General features: G+C 42.8%; 1 protein-coding gene across 5 annotated transcripts in view; it reads left to right on the plus strand.

The window, feature by feature from the left end:
- Positions 1 to 14,476, plus strand: part of ccdc102a (coiled-coil domain containing 102A) — a 118,369-nt gene that overhangs the window by 75,311 nt on the left and 28,582 nt on the right. For all 5 annotated transcript variants that reach the window (XM_061884477.1, XM_061884506.1, XM_061884467.1 and 2 more), the window contains exons 6-7: positions 2,497 to 2,613; positions 9,552 to 9,761. In XM_061884477.1, the coding sequence (XP_061740461.1) occupies positions 2,497 to 2,613; positions 9,552 to 9,761 (327 nt within the window). The remainder of the gene's footprint in view (positions 1 to 2,496; positions 2,614 to 9,551; positions 9,762 to 14,476) is intronic.

Raw genomic sequence — 14,476 nt, forward strand, 5'->3', positions numbered from 1 at the left:
CCCTGCCCCAAGTGGAGGAGTTCAAGTACCTAGGAGTCTTGTTCACGAGTGAGGGAAGAGTGGATCGTGAGATCGACAGGCGGATCGGTGCGGCGTCTTCAGTAATGCGGACGTTGTACCGATCCGTTGTGGTGAAGAAGGAGCTGAGCCAGAAGGCAAAGCTCTCAATTTACCAGTCGATCTACGTTCCCATCCTCACCTATGGTCATGAGCTTTGGGTCATGACCGAAAGGATAAGATCACGGGTACAAGCGGCCGAAATGAGTTTCCTCCGCCGTGTGGCGGGGCTCTCCCTTAGAGATAGGGTGAGAAGCTCTGCCATCCGGGAGGAACTCAAAGTAAAGCCGCTGCTCCTCCACATCGAGAGGAGCCAGATGAGGTGGTTCGGGCATCTGGTCAGGATGCCACCCGAACGCCTCCCTAGGGAGGTGTTTAGGGCACGTCCAACCGGTAGGAGGCCACGGGGAAGACCCAGGACACGTTGGGAAGACTATGTCTCCCGGCTGGCCCGGGAACGCCTCGGGATCCCCCGGGAAGAGCTAGACGAAGTGGCTGGGGAGAGGGAAGTCTGGGTTTCCCTGCTTAGGCTGTTGCCCCCGCGACCCGACCTCGGATAAGCGGAAGATGATGGATGGATGGATGGATGGATATTGCTACAATAATAAAAAAATTTAAAAAGTAAAATGCACCCACATTGACAACAGCAGAGTAGTAGACGGAAAAGGAGAAGGAATGGGGAAGGCAACGAGGGGAGCCATGTCTGCGGTTTGTGCTTTGGAAGAGCGAGTACCACACTGGAACGAGAGCACAGATAGTGTATTCTTCACTGTGATATCAGTCTGCTGTGGCATTTTTCCAGAAAAGACGGGCTTCAATCACAATTAAAACTTGATGTGGTTACTTACTGTGCTGCGCTGTAGTCATGCTTGTGAGCAACATCAATGTACTCTTCACAAACAGTCTTTTTTTAACTCCAAAGGGATTTGATCCTTCTTTCCTCGCTGGTCTGTTGACTCTATGCACTGTTATTGACTTAGCAATATGCACAAAACTTGTCAAAAGGCAAAACCCAAAGAAAAGGCACATGTGAGTCTTCCTGTGTAGAAAGTGAAGCGGAAGGCAAGTGTTCACAACGTTTCACATTGATTTCTTGCCTGCAGGCGCCTAAATGAAGCGTTGGTCCACAGAGACATGTTTTGCACACGCAGTGTTATTTTGCTTGATCTAAAAGTTTGAAAAGATAAAGGGGTTTTTAAATCGAGGTTCCACTGTAATGGGACTAATATCCACGACATCCTGCTACACTAAAATAAAAATACAGTTACATTCTAATCACACAAAGTCATTGTTTTGCTGGCAAAGTTACTGCAGATGAGGCATTTAAAAAGAAAGTTGCAGCAATACTTTACGTGGCAGTGAAAATATCGACTTATCAGTTTTGTGGACAAATGATACATAGCGCAACTAAATCAATACTCAAAACTGTTACTGTTCTTGCTCAATGTCTTCATGTTTTTATACCTGCAACGACAATATAAGGAATAGACAAACATCCCTGATCTGAGCTTTTGCAAATTTTTTTGTGAGAAGTTTTGCTCTTAAAACAGCTGACCATTGGGCGGCAGTGTATGGCAAATGATATGATATGGCGATTTTGTTGTGTTAGGTTACTTTTTCAAACATAGCTTATTCAATCCTACTCCTTGCATCACATTTTTTCATTTTAATGTAGTGCGTTACCAAGAACCACAGTTAAAATGATCTGAGTGGGTGTCTGAGAAATACGGTGGTTCACCAATTAAAATAATTTATTTTGATTTCTTGCATTGTTCTTTTTCTTAAACTGTACTGTTAAGCTTAAACATCGAGCAGTGGAACCATGGGTTTATAACTATAATGTGTGTATCTGTATTTGTTGATATTAAATCTGTGGTGACTAGCCAATTGTTTTGGTAGCGGCTAAACTAGCATGTTGTGATCCTGTGTACATATGTGCAAAGCACAAGCGCAACAGTTGAAACAGCAATTGTCATGTCGGCTGACACCAATGTTTATTTAGTTAGTCAATGTCGTCCACTCTTATAAGTTGGTACAATTTTCATTTTGTTTGGGAGTTTACCTGTTCAAAATATTGGTTGCTGATGTATATTAATATTTCTGAGATCTCTTGTATATCAATATTATAATATTATTTCCATGTCAATTCCATTAGAGCCAATTAAGGTCTTGGATTATTAAATTTGTTCACAATTTTGATTATTTCCTCTTATGTCCTCTCCTCATCTCTGACAAAATGTCACTAGTGCCTGACCTTGCTTTGTGTGTACATATCATCTCGCCAACATTCCTGTTATTAAAAATCGTTACAGATACATTAATTAAAATAAAAATTTAAGGGCTCGAAATAAATGACATTTATGTCTAACCCGTATGTGTATGTTATAAAATACAAATGATGTGTTTGTTTTCATCTTCCTCTCCTTGCAATGCCACTAGCTGAATCTACTGAAGGAAATACATCAGGATGAACTTGGTCGCATATCTGAAGACCTGGAGGATGAACTTGGAGCTCGGACCAGTATGGACAAGAAACTAGCTGAACTACGAACTGAGGTGTGGAGGCCAGATATTTTCCTTTTTTTTTTCATTCTTTGAAGCTGTCACTTTACAATTTGGTATTCTTTGGTCGACTCAACATCACTCTTTTCTTTAGGTATTTAGTTTGGGATTACACAAAATATACAGTGGGGGAAATAAGTATTTGCTCCCTTTCTAATTTTGAAAATGTATAATTTTACAATATGATATCATATGAATAGTACACATTTTTATAGTGAATGTATTATGTTAGAGAGACAGAAGGTAAAAATACAATATTTATTTGATGGAGTAAAATCCATATTTAATCCCCGAACAACAAGCTAGCACTGTGACCCCCACAGAGCGATTATGTGTCTTTAATAGATAGTACTTTATTGATTCCTTCAGGAGTGTTCCCTCAGGAAAATTAAAACCAACAAATGAGTCCTGTCCCTTTAAGAAAGTACAGCCGTACCCCAATAGCTCGCAACTGAAAATACTCATATCACTGTCCCACATTGACATTACCGTATTTTCCGCACTATAAGGCGCACCGGATTATAAGGCGCACCTTCAATGAATGGCCTATTTTAAAACTTTGTTCATATATAAGGCGCACTGCATTATAAGGCGCATAGAATAGATGCTACAGTAGAAACTGGGGTTACGTTATGCATCCTTTAGATGGAGCTGCGCTAAAGGGAATGTCAACAAAACAGTTAGATTGGTCAGTCAAACTTTATTAATAGATTACAAACCAGCGTTCTGACAACTCCGTTCACTCCCAAAATTAATAAAGAGCTGTTATTATTTTCCCCGATTCAATAAACACGTAAAAAACAGTCTAATACTGTTACGGTAAATCAAACGTTAGTGCAATCACTATATAGTAACAGTCGAAATAGTGCAAAGCAATTATATATCAATAACTCAACGTTGCTCAAACGATAATGTCACACAACACACAAAATAAACATGTAAGGCTCACTTTATTAAGTTATTACTCATCCACGAATCCCTCAAATTCTTCTTCAGTGTTCAAATCAAACAGTTGGGCGAATACGGCATCCAACATGCATCGTCTTGTCGAAGTCGTCATTAAACGAGTCAGTGTCGCTGCTGTTAATGTTAAATTATTTCGCTGCTGCTGATGTTAAATTCTCTCGCTGCTGCTCTATTTCCGTGTTCTACTGTGTGACTGATCGCTTTGAGTTTAAACTCTGCGTCGTAAGCGTGTCTCTTAATAGGAGCCATTTTGGGGTCTTTACATAAACACACAGAAACGGCACGACTCCCACAGTCATATATCCCAGCATGCACCGCGTGCTTCCTCTTTTACGAGGGTAAATGAAGTTGGCGGCTGCTTCCCGTGGTTGCGAGACGCGAGACCTCCATCCATCCATCCATCCATCCATCCATTTCTACCGCTTATTGTGGCTCAATATTGGTCCATATATAAGGCGCACCGGAAAACAGTTAGATTGGTCAGTCAAACTTTATTAATAGATTACAAACCAGCGTTCTGACAACTCCGTTCACTCCCAAAATTAATAAAGAGCTGTTATTATTTTCCCCGATTCAATAAACACGTAAAAAACAGTCTAATACTGTTACGGTAAATCAAACGTTAGTGCAATCACTATATAGTAACAGTCGAAATAGTGCAAAGCAATTATATATCAATAACTCAACGTTGCTCAAACGATAATGTCACACAACACACAAAATAAACATGTAAGGCTCACTTTATTAAGTTATTACTCATCCACGAATCCCTCAAATTCTTCTTCAGTGTTCAAATCAAACAGTTGGGCGAATACGGCATCCAACATGCATCGTCTTGTCGAAGTCGTCATTAAACGAGTCAGTGTCGCTGCTGTTAATGTTAAATTATTTCGCTGCTGCTGATGTTAAATTCTCTCGCTGCTGCTCTATTTCCGTGTTCTACTGTGTGACTGATCGCTTTGAGTTTAAACTCTGCGTCGTAAGCGTGTCTCTTAATAGGAGCCATTTTGGGGTCTTTACATAAACACACAGAAACGGCACGACTCCCACAGTCATATATCCCAGCATGCACCGCGTGCTTCCTCTTTTACGAGGGTAAATGAAGTTGGCGGCTGCTTCCCGTGGTTGCGAGACGCGAGACCTCCATCCATCCATCCATCCATCCATCCATTTCTACCGCTTATTGTGGCTCAATATTGGTCCATATATAAGGCGCACCGGATTATAAGGCGCACTGTCAGCTTTTGAGAAAAATTTTAGGTTTTTTAGGTATTCCTTATAGTGCGGAAAATATGGTAATTCAAATCCAATAATCCGTTCTGGTATCCCCAAAAACACCACCATGTTAAATGTGACTTATTTTTTAAATATTAAAAACTGACTTCAACGGTATCTTTACCTTCTCCATATTTTCATGGATAAATATCATATAGCAGGGGCCATAGAGGTTGGGTGCACTGTGAGCTGGGCAGCAGCCGAAGACAGGGCACTTGGCGGTCCGATACTCGGCTACTTAAGCTAGGTCTTGGGACGTGGAACGTCATCTTGCTGGGGGCCAGGGAGCCTGAGCTAGTGCATGAGGTGGAGAAGTTCAGGCTAGATATAGTTGGACTCACTTCGACGCACAGCTAGGGCTCTGGAACCAGTTCTCTCACAAGAGAGAGTGAGAGAGGCTGGACTCTCTTCCACTCTGTTGTTGCTAGCAGTGAGAGGCGACGGGCTGGGGTGGAAATTCTTGTTTCCCCCCGGCTCAGAGCCTGCATGTTGGAGTTCCACCCAGTGGACGAGAGGGTAGCTTCCAGGGCCTTCTGGTGGGGGAACGGGTCCTGACTGTTGTTTGCGCTTACGCGCCAAACAGCAGCTCAGAGTAGCCACCCTTTTTGGATTCACTCAAGGGGGGGCTTGTGAGTGCTCCCACGGGTGATTACCTTGTCCTACTGGGGGACTTCAACGCTCATATTGGCAACGACAGTGAAACCTGGAGAGGCGTGATTGGGAAGAATAGCCGCCCTGATCTGAACCAGAGTGGTGTTTTCTTGTTGGACTTTTGTGCTCGTCACATTTTGTCCGTAACGAACACCATGTTCAAACATTAGGGTGTCCATATGTGCACTTGGCATCAGGACACCCTAGGCCACAGTTCCATGATCGACTTTGTAGTTGTGTCATCGGATTTGCGGTCTCATGTTTTGGACACTCGGGTGAAGAGAGGGGCAGAGCTTTCTACCAATCACCGCCTAGTGGTGAGTTGGCTACGATTGTGGGGGAGAATGCCGGAAGAACTTTGAACATGTCACGAGGATGCTGCTGGACATTGAGTCCGGGTGGACTATGTCCCGTACCTCTATTGTCGAGGCGGCCGATTGGAGCTGTGGCCGCAAGGTGGTTGGTGCCTGTTGTGGCGGTAATCCATGGGATGCCGTCAAGCTGAAGAAAGAGTCCTATCGTGATATTTTGGCTCATAGGACTCCAGATGCTGCAGACAGCTATTGACAGACCAAGCTGTGTACGGCTTCAGCGGTCGCAAAGGCAAAAACTCGGACATGGAAGGAGTTCAGGGAAGCCATGGAAAACGACTTCCAGGCGGCTTCGAAGCGATTCTGGACCACCATCCGCCGCCTCAGGAAAGGGAAGCAGTGCACTGTCAACACCGCGTATTGTGGGTATGGTTTTCTGCTGACCTCAAGTGTGGATGTTGTGGATCGGTGGAGGGAATACTTTGAAGACCTCCAAAATCCTACCAAGACGTCTTCCTATGAGGATGCAGTGCCTGGGGAATCTGTGGTGGGCTCTCCTATTCCTGTGGCTGAGGTTGCAGAGGTAAAAAGCATCCTCTGTGGCAAGGCCCCTGGGGTGGATAAGGTCCGCCCGGAGTTCCTTAAGGCTCTGGATGCTGTGGGGCTGTCTTGGTTGACAAAACCATGCAACATCGCGTGGACATCGGGGGCGGTATTTCTGGATTGGCAGACCGGGGTGGTGGTTCCTCTCTTTTGGAAGGAGAACCAGAGGATGTGTTCCAACTATCGTGGGATCACACTCCTCAGCCTTCCCGGTAAGGTCTATTCAGGTGTACTGGAGAGGAGGCTACGCCAGATAGTTGAACCTTGGATTCAGGAGGAACTGTGTGGTTTTCATCCTGGTCGTGGAACTGTGGACCAGCTCTATATATTTTCGGCAGGATCCTTGAGGGTGCATGGGAGTTTGCCCAACCAGTCTACATATGCTTTGTGGACTTTTAGAAGGCATTTGACCGTGTAACCTGGGAAGCCCTTTGAGGAGTGCTCAGAGAGTAAGGGGTAACGGACAGACTGATTGTGGCGGTCCGCTCCCTGTATGATCAGTGTCAGAGCTTGGTCCGCGTTGCCGGCAGTATGTCGGACCCGTTTAGGTAGATATAGGTCTTTATTGTCATTGCAACAAGTACAACAACATTTTTGTTTACAGCACAAACCCGTTCAAGATTAGAAAAAGAAACAGTGTACAGGGTTACAGAATAAGAACACTGATGGGTCGCTACAAGGCACCCCATAAAAAATGGGAAAAGGTAAAACGCTGGGGAAGAAAATGAGTAAAGAAATACAATCTAGACTGGGCTCCTAAAGGGGCCTAGTCTGGAGTGGAAAAAAAACCTCCGTGCAATGCACACATAAACACGTTACATTTAATCACGACAAACTCGCAACAGGGGCGGGGAGTTGGGGCCCTGGAAGGCGACTGCTGCTTTGAAGCGCTGCCATCCAACCATCACCCCAAGGGGAAAAAGCGGTGGGGGGGGGTGTCCGTGTGCATGTATGCCCATTTGTCTTGGGTGTGATGATGTAATGTTTTTTGGACTGAGGCAGATCTGCAAAAGTTCGACTCCAGGTGTCGTTGAGGAGGGAGGGAGGTCAAAAGCGTCCATCGTTGATGTGTCCTCGGGGGTGTTTTTCAGAACAGCCTGGTCCTGCGTCAAGGCCGTTCGAGGGAGTCAAATCCTAGACAAAAACAATGACTTGTCTGTTCTATTCGTCCATGCTGGATGCTCTCAAATTCAATTAAATGTTCCTTTTCAGCAAGCTTCTCCATGATGTGATCCATCTTGCGATTCAGTTCAGAAATCGCCGCAGTCTGTGTACCCACAGCCCTGCCCAAACCATACATTGCAACAAACAGCCTTTGGGCTCCTTGAGTGGCTGCCATCATCTTACGAATTTGACGATACACCAGAGCAATGCCCAGCCCAATCAGCAAGTGCCCCGCGATCACGGTTCCAAATAGATAGATGTCATCCACGTCCTCGATGGAAAGGACTGAGAAGCACATGATTCTCTATTTGTCCCAGGAGTCTCTCACGTACCCCGCAGCAATGTTTCCATCAGGGCAGCCAGGCTCCCCCGAACCTCTTTTCTTCGTCGAAAAGATTTGGTCAATTGCGTCGAGAGTCCAGCTGATCATATCCATGTCTGATGTTTAGATTTGAGGACAGCGCAAAGAAAGAGGCTTCAAAAAAGTGCAGACAAGACTAAAACAAAGGGAGCAAGTTGGGAGAAGAGGAAGCGGAAAAAAATGTGACCGCCCTCACCAGAGGCAAGAGAGAAAAGTCTTGCCAATGAGGGTTGGACTCTGCCAAGGCTGCCCTTTGTCACCTATTATGTTCATAACATTTATGGACAGAATTTCTAGGCGCAGTCAGGGCGTTGAGGGTATCTGGTTTGTTGGCTGCAGGATTAGGTCACTGCTTTTTGCAGATGATGTGGTCCTGATGGCTTCATCTGGCCAAGATCTTTAGATCTCACTGGATCGGTTCGCAGCCTAGTGTGAAGTGACTGGGGAATCAGTACATCCAAGTCCGAGTCCATGGTTCTCACCCGGAAAAGGGTGTAGTGTCAACACCGGTATGGGGAGGAGATCTTGCCCCGAGTGGAGGAGTTCAAGTACCTCGGAATTTTGTTCACGAGTGAGGGAAGAGTGGATTGTGAGGTCGACAGGCATCTTCAGTAATGCGGACGCTGTATTGATCCGTTGTGGTGAAGAAGGAGCTGAGCCGGAAGGCAAAGCTCTCAATTTACCGGTCGATCTACGTTCCCATCCTCACCTATGGTCATGAGCTTTGGGTTATGACAGAAAGGACAAGATCACGGGTACAAGCGGCCGAAATTGGTTTCCTCTGCCAGTTGGCGGCTCTCTCCCTTAGAGATAGGGTGTGAAGCTCTATCATCCGGGAGGAGCTCAGACTAAAGGAGAGGAGCCAGATTAGGTGGTTTGGGCATCTGGTCAGGATGCCACACGAACGCCTCCCTAGGGAGGTGTTTCAGGCACGTCTGACAGGTAGGAGGCCACGGGTAAGACCTAGGACACGTTGGGAAGACTATTTCTCCCGGCTGGCCTGGGAATGCCTCGGGATTTTCATCATGTGGACTGTACTTGTTTGTTTGCAGAAAGATGTTGAATAACATCACTACTGTCAAACTTGTAGGTGTAAACATTCTACTTTGTAATGTTTCTCTCACAGAAATCCAAATACAACATTTTGTGTCTGTTAAAATAAAGCTACTATAAAAACGATGTAGTGCTCATATCTTTATCAGGGATAAACTCTCCAAATACCTTTACGGAATAATTACATTTCCACAAAAAAGGTGAAGAATTAAGATGTTTAAGGGTTCAAAGTATGCTAATAGATGTATTTGTTTTAAAATTCTTAACAAAAGTAAAGTAAAATACATCACGTTTACACGATTCAACATGTCTGAAAAGAATCGCGGAATATTTGATTTAATCCTGCTTTTTCTTCATGTCGCAGTAATTACTGATAGTTTATTCACTTCCTGTGTTAAAATAATACTATTCTCCAAAAGGGTGAGGAAATAAAGAGATCTCTTAGCAACATATTGATTTTTTTTGTTAATGTAAAATATGTGGCTTTCCTTTGCAAAGTTATATGTTTTATGAATTAATCATATCATTGGAATTTGTGTGCCTCCCAGATGGAGAGGTTGCAGGAGGAGAATGCGGCAGAATGGGGTCGCAGAGAGCGCTTGGAAACAGACAAGCTGGCACTGGAGCGTGACAATAAGAAGCTGAAGGCTCAGACTGAAGACCTGGAAGAACAGCTCGCAAAGAAGCGTCGTCAGGCTGCGTCAGCAATCGACACTGACCTAAAGACCATGCAGACTGAGTTGTTTGAGAAAAACAAGGTAAAAAAGCGATATTTTTGAAAATGTTTATGTCTTTGAGGATTTAATGTTTGCGAATGCAAAGTTAGACAATTTCTAAGTCACTAACATACAGTATATTATATATGGACAAAATAATGAGGACGCACTTTCTGTCTTAAACACGAGCCAGCCACAGCATGTTAAGATTTTTAATCTGACCCACAGAGCTATTTTAAATTACCGTATAAATCAGGCCTGGGAAATTATCTTACTCAGGGGGCCGGTATATCTATTTTTAGGAACACTAATACAAAATCTCACAAAAATGATTGAAAGCTAAATACGTTATGACAGACCGCCTTGAAAAACGGAAGGGAATTTTAAATTTTTTTACTGAACGAGACACCCAGAATGTACATGAAAATAAATAATGTGGGATTTACAACATTAACTGTGAAGGATAAAACATTGACTATCGACAACATATTTTACAAGCAGGCGAAACACAACCTAAATGCAACAAACATAGTGAAATATGAACGCCAAGGGTATAAAAAAAAAACACCTACAATCTGAGATATCTCATAGTGACCAAAGTAACTAATTAGATGAATATAGTAACTAGCATATCATGCAGATTCCAAGTATTGAAAGAACCAGTATAGTTGAAGACTTACAATCATTAGAAAACATCATAATGGCAACTACACTTTCCATCTTAAAGATCTAAAACAATTATTTGAGAATGTCCGGCGGGCCAGATTGAAAAGCTCAACGTGCCGCATGTGGCCCCTGAGCCTTAGTTTGCCCAGGTCTGGTATAAATCATAACTATTGCAATAATTTCTGTGATTTGTGTAGCGCCAGACTATGCTTTCTACTGATATGCAAGTCATTACAGTAATCAAAAGGACTGCGTCACAACAGCTTCAGGAAAATACGTTTTTTTGGTATAAAGTAGAGGGGTGGTTTGTGTCAACAGTAGTAGCATTTCAAAATATGGTCGATTTCCCATTAAACTGTGCAAAAAAAGGAATTTTAAATTGAATCACAAATCGCCGTAATATCAATAAAAGAAACAGTGGTACCTCAACTTATGAACTTTTGAGATATGTCCAGCCTCTCAAATTTTTGTGCTGTTTTTAACTGCGGCACAATTTCAGTTGAACGGTAAAACAATTACATGATGTGTAGACCACAAGGAAGTATTTCAAATGTAGAAAACATATTTTTACATGACTCCTTTAAGTCTGGCATTGTGTGGTTGCAACTAAGATGCACGTTTTGGTGGCGCAAACTTAAAGGGGAACATTATCACAATTTCAAAAGGGTTGAAAACAATAAAAATCAGTTCCCAGTGGCCTGTTGTATTTTTTTGAAGTTTTTTTCAAAATTTTACCGGTCCCGGAATATCCCTAAATAAAGCTATAAAGTGCCTTATTTTCGCTATCTTCGAAACCACTATCCATTTCCCTGTGACGTCATACAGGGCTGCCAATACAAACAACATGCTTGTTACCACAGCAAGATATAGCGACATTAGCTCGGATTCAGACTCGGATTTCAACGGTTTAAGCGATTCAACAGATTACGCATGTATTGAAACAGATGGTCGGAGTATGGAGGCAGATAGCGAAAACGAAATTGAAGAAGAAATTGAAGCTATTGAGCGAATAGCTTTTGACGGTATTCAACCATAGCGTGGGTGTACCTGATGAAGTGGCCCATAGCATGGCTGCCTAATTAGCATCGCCGGTAAAATTTGCAGAACCAAACGATCAGGACTTTCGCATCTTGTGACACTGGAGCAACTTAAATCCGTCGATTGGTAAGTGTTTGTTTCGCATTAAATGTGGGTATCTAGTTTCAAATGTACATACAGCTAGCGTAAATAGCATGTTAGCATCGATTAGCATAGCATGTTAGCATCGATTAGCTGGCAGTCATGCCGTGACCAAATATATCTGATTAGCACATAAGTCAACAGCATCAATAAAACTCACCTTTGTGATTTCGTTGACTTAATCGTTGCAAATGCATCTGCAGGTTATCCATACATCTCTGTGCCATGTCTGTCTTAGCATCGCCGGTCAAATGTGCAGACACTCTGGCACATTCAAGGGGGTCTGGCGGCAGATTTCTTGCCAGTGGTGCAACTTGAATCCCTCCCTGTTAGTGTTGTTACACCCTCCGACAACACACCGACGAGGCATGATGTCTCCAAGGTTCCAAAAAATTGTCGAAAAAACGGAAAATAACAGCTGAGACCCGGTGTTTGTAATGTGAAAATGAAAATGGCGGGTGTGTTACCTCGGTGACGTCACGTTCTGACGTCATCGGTAAAAGACCTATAAACAGAAAGGCGTTTAATTTGCCAAAATTCACCCATTTAGAGGTCGGAAATCGGTTAAAAAAATACATGGTCTTTTTTCTGCAACATCAAGGTATATATTGACGCTTGCATAGGTTTGGTGATAATGTTCCCCTTTAAATATGGGTGTTTCCTGTCAAACTGCTTGTCCCTCTCGCAGTTTGGGGGGGCTGGAGCCTATTGCAGCTGCACTTGTGCGGAAGGCAGGAACCACCTCCTCACAGTTAAGGGGATCCTATTATGATGTTTTTTGTACATTTAAAACATTTCCTTGCGGTTCTCATTACATGTCATCGTGGTGCTTTGTTTTACATTTTTCATAGATTTAGTTTTCAAGACCATCTTCAAGCTGCTTTCTGACTATCTCCTCAGAATGTGCCGCTTTGTTTTTGATTGATTGAAACTTTTATTAGTAGATTGCACAGTACAGTACATATTCCGTAGAATTGACCGCTAAATGGTGAAACCCGAATAAGTTTTTCAACTTGTTTAAGTCGGGGTCCACGTAAGTCAATTCATGGTACAAATATATACAAACCCCGTTTCCATATGAGTTGGGAAATTGTGTTAAATGTAAATATAAACAGAATACAATGATTTGCAAATCATTTTTAACCCACAAAGACAACATATTTGATGTTAAAACTGATAAACATTTTTTTTTGCAAAGAATCATTAACTTTAGCATTTGATGCCAGCAACACGTGACAAAGAAGTTGGAAAAGGTGGCAATAAATACTAATAAAGTTGAGGAATGCTCATTAAACACTTATTTGGAACATCACACATGTGTGCAGGCTAATTAGGAACAGGTGGGTGCCATTATTGAGTATAAAAACAGCTTCCACGAAATGATAAGTAATCCACAAACAAGGATGGGGTGAGGGTCACCAATTTGTAAGCAAATTGTCGAACAGTTTTAGAAAAACATTTCTCAAGGAGCTATTGCAAGGAATTTAGGGATTTTACCATCTACGGTCCGTAAAATTATCAAAAGGTTCAGAGAATCTGGAGAAATCACTGCAAGTAAGCAATGATATTACGGACCTTTAATCCCTCAGGCGGTACTGCATCAAAAAGCGACATCAGTGTGTAAGAGATATCACCACATGGACTCAGGAACACTTCATAAAACCACTGTCAGTAACTACGGTTGGTCGCTACATCTGTAAGTATGGGCTCAGGAACACTTCATAAAACCACTGTCAGTAACTACGGTTGGTCGCTACATCTGTAAGTGCAAGTTAAAACTCTACTATGCAAAGCAAAAGCCATTTATCAAAAACACAGATGAACGCCGCCGGCTTCGCTGGGCTCGAGCTCATCTAAGATAGACTGATGCAAAGTGTAAAAGTGTTCTGTGGTCTGACGAGTCTACATTTCAAATTATATTTGGAATTTGTGGACGTGGTGTCCTCCCGAAACAAAGAGGAAAACAACCATCCGGATTGTTATAGGCGCAAAGTTCAAAAGCCAGCATCTGTGATGGTATGGGGGTGTATTAGTGCCCAAGGCATGGGTAACTTACACATCTGTGAATGCACCATTAATGCTGAATGGTCCATACAGGTTTTGGAGCAACATATGGTGTCATCCAAGCAACGTTATCATGGACGCCCCTGCTTATTTCAGCAAAACAATGGCAAGCCATGTGTTAAAACAGTGTGGTTTCGTAGTAAAAGAGTGCGGGTACTTTCCTGGCCCGCCTGCAGTCCAGACATGTCGCCCATCGAAAATGTGTGGCGTATTATGAAACATAAAATACGACAACAAGACCCCGGACTGTTGACTAACTTAAGCTGTGCGTCAAGCAAGAATGGTGAAGAATTCCACTTTCAAAGCTTCAACAATTATTTTCTTCAGTTCCCAAACGTTTATTGAGTGTTGTTAGAAGAAAATATGATGTAGCACAGTGGTGAACATGCCCTTTCCCAACTACTTTGGCACGTGTTGCAGCCATGAAATTCTAAGTTAAAATATGTGTGAACAAGGGACAGATTGTGAACCTTGAAAGATAAATACATTTTTTTTTTAGAAAATAAGTATTTTATATTTGATCTTAAAATATGTGCAGATACTATGAATATGTATTGGCGGCAAAATGCTCCGCTCAATTTGCACAACAATTGAATTGGTTAGCGATTATTACCAGGTCGTTAACGCCTACCTTTAATACAAATGCAGAGTCTTTCAATGGAGCTTACCATGAATTGATTAACGTGGGCCCCGACTTAGACAAGACATATTCGGGTGTTACCATTTAGGGGTCAATTGACGGAATATGTACTCTACTGTACAATCAACTAATAAAAGTTTCAGTCAATCAAAAAAAGCTTGCCACTTGATACGAGAAAGCATGATCTGTCCACACATGGGGTAAGTCA

This window comes from Nerophis ophidion, linkage group LG02 (assembly GCF_033978795.1).
Source record: "Nerophis ophidion isolate RoL-2023_Sa linkage group LG02, RoL_Noph_v1.0, whole genome shotgun sequence".
Taxonomy (NCBI): domain Eukaryota; kingdom Metazoa; phylum Chordata; class Actinopteri; order Syngnathiformes; family Syngnathidae; genus Nerophis; species Nerophis ophidion.